At 37.8% G+C, this 8,280-nt stretch overlaps 1 gene segment (V, D, J or C); it reads right to left on the bottom strand.

The window, feature by feature from the left end:
- Positions 1 to 6,367: 6,367 nt before the first annotated feature.
- Positions 6,368 to 6,821, bottom strand: LOC130882715 (Ig heavy chain V region 186-1-like). The segment is given in 2 exon segments: positions 6,368 to 6,693; positions 6,776 to 6,821. Coding segments are annotated over 2 exon segments (372 nt in total).
- Positions 6,822 to 8,280: the final 1,459 nt, after the last annotated feature.

The raw sequence follows: 8,280 nt of genomic DNA, 5'->3' as shown, positions 1-8,280 counted from the left end.
TTATTGTCCTCTCAAGGTCTGTAAAGAATTTTGAAGGGACCTTGATGGGGATTGCATTGAATCTATAGATTGCTTTTGGGAGAATTGCTATTTTTACTATGTTGATCCTCCCAATCCAAGAGCAAGGGAGATCCTTCCATTTTCTGGTATTCTTCAATTTCTTTCTTCAAAGACTTAAAGTTCTTGTCAAATGGATCTTTCACTTCCTTGGTCAGAGTTATCACGAGATATTTTATGCTATTTGTGGCTATCGTGAAAGGTGATCCTTCTCTGATTTCCCTCTCTGCTTCCTTATCCTTAGTGTATAGGAGGGCAACTGATTTTGTGGAGTTGATCTTGTATCCTGCCACATTACTAAAGTTGTTTATCAGCTGTATGAGTTCTTTGGTAGAGTTTTTGGGGTCGCTTATGTATACTATCATATCACCTGCAAATAATGAAAGTTTAACTTCTTCCTTTCCAATTTGAATCCACTTGATCCTCTTATGTTGTCTTATTGCTATTGCTAGAACTTCAAGTACTATATTGAAGAGGTATGGAGAGAGTGGACAGCTTTGCTGTGTTCCCGATTTAGTGGGATGGCTTTGAGTTTCTCATCGTTTAATTTGATGTTAGCTGTTTGCTTGCTGTAAATAGCTTTTATCAAATTTAGGAATGACGTTGTATCCCTAATCTCTCCAATACCTTTATCATAAAGGGATGTTGAATTTTGTTAAATGCTTTTTCAGCATCTAATGAAATGATCATATGTTTTTTTTTTCTTTCAGTTTATTTATATGATGTATTACACTGATAGATTTGTGTATGTTTAACCAGCCCTGCATCTCTGGGATGACACCTACTGATCATAATGGATAATTTTTCTAATGTGTTCTTGGATTCAGTTTGCCAGTCTTTTATTGAGAATTTTTGCGTCGATGTTCATGAGTGAGATAGGCCTGTAATTCTCTCTTGGTTCAGTCGTTGTGTGGTTTTGGTATCAGGGTAACTGTAACTTCATAAAAGGAATTTGGCAATGGCTTCTCTGTTTCTATATTGTGAAATAGATTAAGGAGTATAAGTATTAATTCTTCTTGATAGTTCTGGTAGAATTCTGCATTGAAACCATCTGGTCCTGAGCTTTTTTTGGAAGGGAGGTTTTTGATAACAGTTTCTAATTCTTCACGACTAACAGGTCTATTTAGATTGTTCACCTGATGGTCGTTTAACTTTGGTGTATGGTGCTTATCTAAAAAAATGTCCATTTCCTTTGCATTTTCCTATTTTGTGGCATACAGGCTTTTGTAGTGAGATCTAATTATTCTCTGAATTTCCTCTGTGTCTGGGGTTATGTCCCCCTTTTCATTTCTGATCTTATTAATTTGCGTGTTCTCTCTCTGTCATTTGATTAGTTTGGATAGGGGTTAGTCAATCTTGTTGATTTTCTCCAGGAACCAACCTTTTGTTTCATTGATTCTTTGGATTGTTTTCTGTGTTTCTATATTGTTGATTTCAGCCCTCAGTTTGATTATTTCCAGTCTTCTACTCCTTCTGGGTGAGTCTGCTTCTTTTTTTTTTCCAGAGCTTTCATGTGTGCTGTTAAGTCTCCAATGTATACTTTCTCTGTTTTCTTTAAGTGGGCACTTAGTGCTATGAACTTTCCTCTTAGGACTGCTTTCATCGTGTCCCATAGGTTTGAGTATGTTGTCTCTTTATTTTTATTAAATTTAAGGAAGACTTTAATTTCTTTCTTTATTTCTTCCTTGACCCAGGTGTGGTTCAGTAGTAGACTGTTCAGTTTCCGTGAGTTTGTTATCTTTCTGGGGGTAGCCTTGTTGTTGAATTCTAACTTTAATCCATGGTGATCCGATAATACACAGGTGGTCACTAATATTTTTTTGTATCTGTGGAGGGTTGCTTTGTTACCGAGTATGTGGTCAATTTTCGAGAAGGTTCCATGAGCTGCAGAGAAGAAGGTATATTCTTTCCTATTTGGGTGGAACATTCTATAGATATCTGTTAAGTCCATTTGATTCATTACCTCCATTAATTCTCTTATTTCTCTATTAGGTTTCTGTCTGATTGACCTGTCCATTGATGAGAGAGTTGTATTGAAGTCTCCCACTATTAGTGTGTGTGGTTTGATGTCTGCCTTGAGTTCTAGTAATGTTTCTTTTACATAAGTGGGTGCTTTTATATTAGGGGCATAGATATTCAGGACTGAGACTTCATCCTGATGAATTGTTCCTGTTATGTGTATAAAATGACCATCTCTATCTCTTCTGATTGATTTTAGTTTGAAGTCAGATTTGTTAGAAATTAGTATGGCCACACCAGCTTGTTTCTTAGGTCCCTTTGCTTGAAAAATCTTTTCCCAACCCTTTACTCTGAGTAGATGTCTGTCTTTGTGGTTGAGGTGTGTTTCTTGTAAAGAGCAGAATGTTGGATCCTGTTTTCGTATCAAATCTCTTAGTCTGTGCCTTTCTTATAGGTGAATTGAGTCCATCAATATTAAGTGATATTAATGACCAGGGGTTATTGACTCCAGTTGTTATTATTATTTTTTTGGTAGTAGAGTTTGTGTGTTTCCCTTCTTTGAATTGTGCTGGTGAAGGGTCGCTAGATGTCTGAGTTATTATAGGCAGTGTTGGCAATGTTGGATTCCTTGGGTTGTGATTCTCCTTCTATTATTTTCTGAAAGGCTGGATTTGTGGCCACATATTGTTTAAATTTGTTCTTATTCTGGAATATTTTGTTTTCTCCATTTATAGTGAACGATAGCTTGGCTGGGTATAGTAGTCTGGGCTTGCATCCATGGTCTCTTAGTTTCTGCAGTACCTCTATCCAGGACCTTCTGGCTTTCATGGTTTCCATAGAGAAGTCAGGTGTAAGTCTGATAGGTTTTCCTTTGCAGCTCTTAATATTCTTTCTTTAATATGTATATTTTGTGTTTTGATTATTATATGGCGAGGGGATTTTTTTTTTGATCCAGTCTATTTGGTGTTCTGTATGCTTCTTGAATATTCATCGGAATATCTTTCATTATGTTGGGAAAGTTCCTCCATAATTTTGTTAAATATATTTTATGGGCCTTTGAGCTATAATTCTTCTCCTTCTTCTATCCCTTTTATTCTTCGGTTTGGTCTTTTTATTGTGTCCCATATTTCCTGAATGTTTTTGTGATGAGAATTCGTTGGATTTGTTGTTATCTTTGATCAGTGAGTTTATTTTCTCAATGGTGTTTTCAGAATCTGAGATTCTTTCTTCTATCTCTTGTATTCTATTAGTTATGCTTGTTTCTGTAGTCTCTGTTCATTGACCTAGATTTTCCATATCCAGTTGGCCCTCGGTTTGTGTTTTCTTCCTTGCCTCCATTTCAGTTTTCAATTCTTGAACTGTTTCCATTTTCTGTTGATTGTTTTTTCTTGGTTTCCTAGGGTATCATTTATGTATTTATTCATTTCTTCAAACTTTTTGTTATACTTCTCATCCATTTCTATAAGGGCATTTTTTACATGCTGTTTAAGGGACTCTATTGCTTTCATAATGTCATTTTTTCCCCTTCTTCTGGATTAGGGTGTTCAAGACCTTCAGTTTTAAGATCACTGGGTTCTTGTAGTTTCATGTTGTTTTTCAGATTGTTGGAGGAATTCTTGCCATGGCACCTGCCCATCTCTTCCTTCAAATGCTATCCAATGGATCTTATGGAACTGGATCGATCAGGTTCCCTTGCTGGCCAGGGACCTCGCTGACAAAAGGCCTACCTTGCTGCAGGCAGGCTATTATAGCAAGGGAACTCCTGCCTGCTTCTTGCCTTCAGCACCCTTTCCCTGCACCGGAACAGGCTGAGCTGGCAGATCTTGTGGCCCTGCGGAAGGGAGGAAGAAGGGAGGAGGTTCCTGGGTGCAAACTTGGATGGGTTAGGGAGAGAGAGGCCCCAGAAGAGGGGAGCAGCCCCTGCCGAATGACCGGGGAGTGAAGAGGGTTGGGGAATGTCCATGATCTGTTTCTGGGCTCCTGCTGCGGGTCAAGAACACACTCACCACTTTGATGGATCCCCTGGAACAGGATCAGGTTCCCTTGCTGGCTGGGAACCTCTCTAACAAAAGGCCTACCTTGCTGCAGGCAGGCTATTGAAGCAAAGCAATTCTCGCCTGCCCTGCCCCGTTGCCCTCAGCTCCCCATCCCAGTACCCAAACAGGCTGAGCTGGCAGATACCGTGGCCCCGGAGAAGGTAGCAGTAGCTTCATCTTTATGCTGACCTCTGATTCTTTAAGAACAGCACCAACAGAAAACATAAACTGTAGGCAAATACAAAGTTATCTCAATTCTCTCAGACCAAGTGCATACTGGAGGAGGGCCAGAAGGACAGAAGACACTGAAAGTCACCACAGAGGCCCTAGGATTTTATTCACTGGTACTGTGCTGTTAAAACACAATGTAATCTCTTTTTCTTGTCACTATGGATGTTTTAGAGTTAAGACAGACAATGATTTGCCTAACTTTGAACACCTTTCATAGTGACTTTGTGATATGAACATGACTGAAAATATAGAATAAAAAAACTTGAGTAAACTGATTTCTTTAAAGAAATCTATGTCAAAAATGATCAACTCATTTTTAGAAATAAACTTCTTATTCAAATGTTTAAAATATAAATGCATCAAGATGTGTCTAAACCATGAGTTTGCACTTACCACAAAGTTATAGTAACACTGTATAAAGAAACCAAGCACTCAATGCTGAGAAACAGCTGAGGCACTGAACCCTCATGGAAGGATGGACAATAAGACCTGCACCTACACTTAGTTCATTTCCCAGGGCATTTCAATGTCACAATGATTTTTCATTTATGATTAAATTATATATATTGAAATAGGAATGTATCTGGCATTATCTCCATGAGATTCAAAGATCATCATAAATGTCTTCATCAAAGGCAGGGAGTAGAATGGTTCCAGAATTAAAATAGGATCCTGGAATGGATGATAACCGTAGCAAAAGGGCTTTTTACAATTTCTGGCTATTATCCATAGAGTTGCAGTGAACATTATTGAGTGAGTTTCTCTAGTAGAATGTAGAGTCTTTTGGGTTATGCTCCAGAGTGGTATAGCTGGATGCTGGGATAGGTCTATTCCAATCTTCCTCTGGAGCTGTCACACTGATTCCACAGTGGCTGTACAGAATGGGGTGTGTAAGCTGTTTTACTTTGCAGTATAAGGGGTTTGGGCACTTCAAAATGGCACTGCAGCATGCAAAAGATAGCTGCTTTAATCAAGGTCTTACAGTCACTTGACTGATTTGATGCCTTAACATTTCTGAGTCTTGCTCAATCCAGAGGACAAGATCGGGAGATTCCCTTGCCAGCTGATCATTAATGCTTTCCTGTTGGTGGAGACAGGAGAGTGCTTTATGAAGACAGCATTTTAAATTCAAAAAATATTTTGAATTCAATGGATATTAAAGAATCTCTAATATCGAATAGGCCAACGGAATTCATGCCTACCACAACATATGAAGATTATGACATCGATATTCAGTACATAGCATTCATATTTCAAGGGGATTATGTCAGTTACAGGAACATGCCAAACAAGCCCTCTGCACTACAGAGATTTCTTATTGAATCAACCCCTTGAGATTATCAAGTACCACAGGATTCCATGTTGGTTGCTATCGGCTCAAGTATCCAAATCCAGTCACTCTATAGAACAAGAGTGACTTCATCGTATCCAGAGGAACATGAAGGATGATAGCAGTTCAGAGTTGGTCAGTGTCTGTAAAAGTCTGAGACTGTAGGTCAGGGTACTTGTTCTGTAAAAGTAATAAACTTAAGATAGGATTAATATAAATAACTTCAAACCTATTATTAACTAACATGTATACACACTGGGAAAATAAATTTGTTATATGAAAAATAATTTAATGATATTTTTGTCAACTTACAAGATTTACACTTATGTGGTAGTACATTATGATGTAAATATCTCTTTCATTCTCAGAAACTGAAATTCTGCTACACAACACATGTAATTAAAAAAAACACATTCATGCTACTTAAGACTGGGAAAGGAGTTTTGGTTTGGGCAGATGCTGTTTATGTGAACTTTACTGCTAAAATTCATATTATAAATTATTAAAAGCTACTCCAAAAAGTTCAAGCATCTTCAAATCCAGAGATAATTCTGTCTATACATTAACACAGTTTTCCATTCTTTAGTGTTTTATTACAGAGAAACATGTACATGGCGGTCAATTAGCATCATTTTATTTATAGAGAAGGAGGCAGAAAAACAGACACTCAATATTGTTTCTGTGTAAATATTCAGTAGTCTCTGTTATCTCAGTCCCAGGGCAACTTCCTGATCCCCCAGGGTTTCTGACATGCTCAGGATGTGGTTGCAACACTGTGTGTTGCACAGTAATAGATCCCAGAGTCTTCAGAAGTCAGGCTTCTGAGCTCCATGTAGGCTGTATTGGAGGATGTGTCTGCAGTCAGTGTGGCCTTGCCCTGGAACTTCTGATTGTAGTCAGTATTACCATTTTCAGGATCAATATCTCCAATCCACTCCAGGCCTTGTCCAGGCCTCTGCTTCACCCAGCTAATATAGTATTCAGTAATATCATCAGAGGCCCTGCAGGACAGTTTCACTGAGGTCCCAGGCCTCACAAGCTCAGGCCCAGACTGCTGCAGCTGTACCTGGGAGTGGACACCTGTAGAGAAAAGACAGTTTAGGAGTCATTGTCACCTCAGTCCCTGTTTCCTATTCCGATTTGGAACTGGAATGCCTTTTACCTGTAGTTAGTGACATGAGGAAGAGAGTGATCCAGCTCCACTCCATGGTAAGGACCTGTGTGCTCAGTGACTGTGGAGAGGACACTGATCATATGTTGTTCTGGGGTGTGGACATCTCTATATTTACCTTGTAATTTGTATATTCATGAACAGTGAAGGTCCTCGAACAGCTTTAGAAGGAAGAGGTAGTTGACCTTGAATAAGGCAGGAGGATGCTAAAGTCCAGTTCTAATTTTGTCTGAGTAAATGAAACCCATACTATATCCCTAAGCCTTGTGCAGACCTGTGGATGTAACTTCAAGATATAAGCTTTCAGTTTACAAAGAGACTTCAGCCAGAGACAGTTGTTCCTCTTGTGACAAAAGATGTACATTTAGTAGTTGTGAAAAGGATTTCAAAACTTGTAAATTATGAGAACTTCTAATCTTTTCTCATATATATGAATGTGGCAAGTGTCTCTTCAGAAGATTAAATACTAAAACAACTACACAAATGATCAAAAGTGAAAATATCTCAGAAATTTTTGCACACAAATGCTATTGCTGTATTGTCAACAATAAATAAATTATAGAAACAATCTACATGTCTTTGAACAAATGACTGTATCATGCAAACATGACATATATGCTATAAAACAATCCATTCATCAGTAAAATATAAGGCACTTATATAACTTTGAGGAAAATGAATGCAATTGGTAATGACATTCAGTAATTTAAGACCCTCTCAGAAACAGATATTGTCTGAGTCCTATTTGTAGTCCTTAGATATTGTATAGTTAAAAATAATTGTGAATGCACGTATGTAAGGATGTAGAACTGAAAATGTCCAATGAAAAAAAGTGGCAAATGGATATGGAGAGGCAAGAAAATGATAGGTTGACTTCACAGGGTAAATATGTACAGTGGAAATTATACATCTATCTGAAAATTCTAAACATATGGAATATTGCTATTTTAGAATAATTTTGTTCAACCCTTTCAATTTTCATTTATGAAAGCAATATATTTTGTTCATATTCTCATCCACTATGTCCCTCTTATTCACCTTATGATCTCCCAAAACAAAAAGTCTTTCTTCTAACATATTGATCTCTGTTGTTCATTAATGAATAACTCAGTAGGTCTAATAAATGCTGTCTGGGGGCTGTAGAGATGGCTCAGTGGTTAAGAGCATTGCCTGCTCTTCCAAAGGTCCTGAGTTCAATTCCCGGCAACCACATGGTAGCTCACAACCATCTGTAATGAGGTGTTCTCTTCTGGCCTGCAGACATACACACAGACAGAATATTGTATACATAATAAATAGATAAATAAATAAATAAATATTAAAAAAATAAATGTTGTCTGTATGGATATGGTGGGTTTTATCTTCTAGCTCATAAGTAACGACCAAGTGGGCATACTTCTAAAAACAGTGATTCTAATTTCCTACATATTCTTCCAATCCTAACATCTCCTCAGCTGGCAGTGATTTATGGGTAGTCACTCCCCCAACTGTATTGT

Source organism: Chionomys nivalis, chromosome 10 (assembly GCF_950005125.1).
Source record: "Chionomys nivalis chromosome 10, mChiNiv1.1, whole genome shotgun sequence".
Lineage (NCBI taxonomy): Eukaryota > Metazoa > Chordata > Mammalia > Rodentia > Cricetidae > Chionomys > Chionomys nivalis.
Note: the sequence above shows the minus strand (reverse complement) of the source record. Positions and strands in the feature narration are given on the sequence as shown.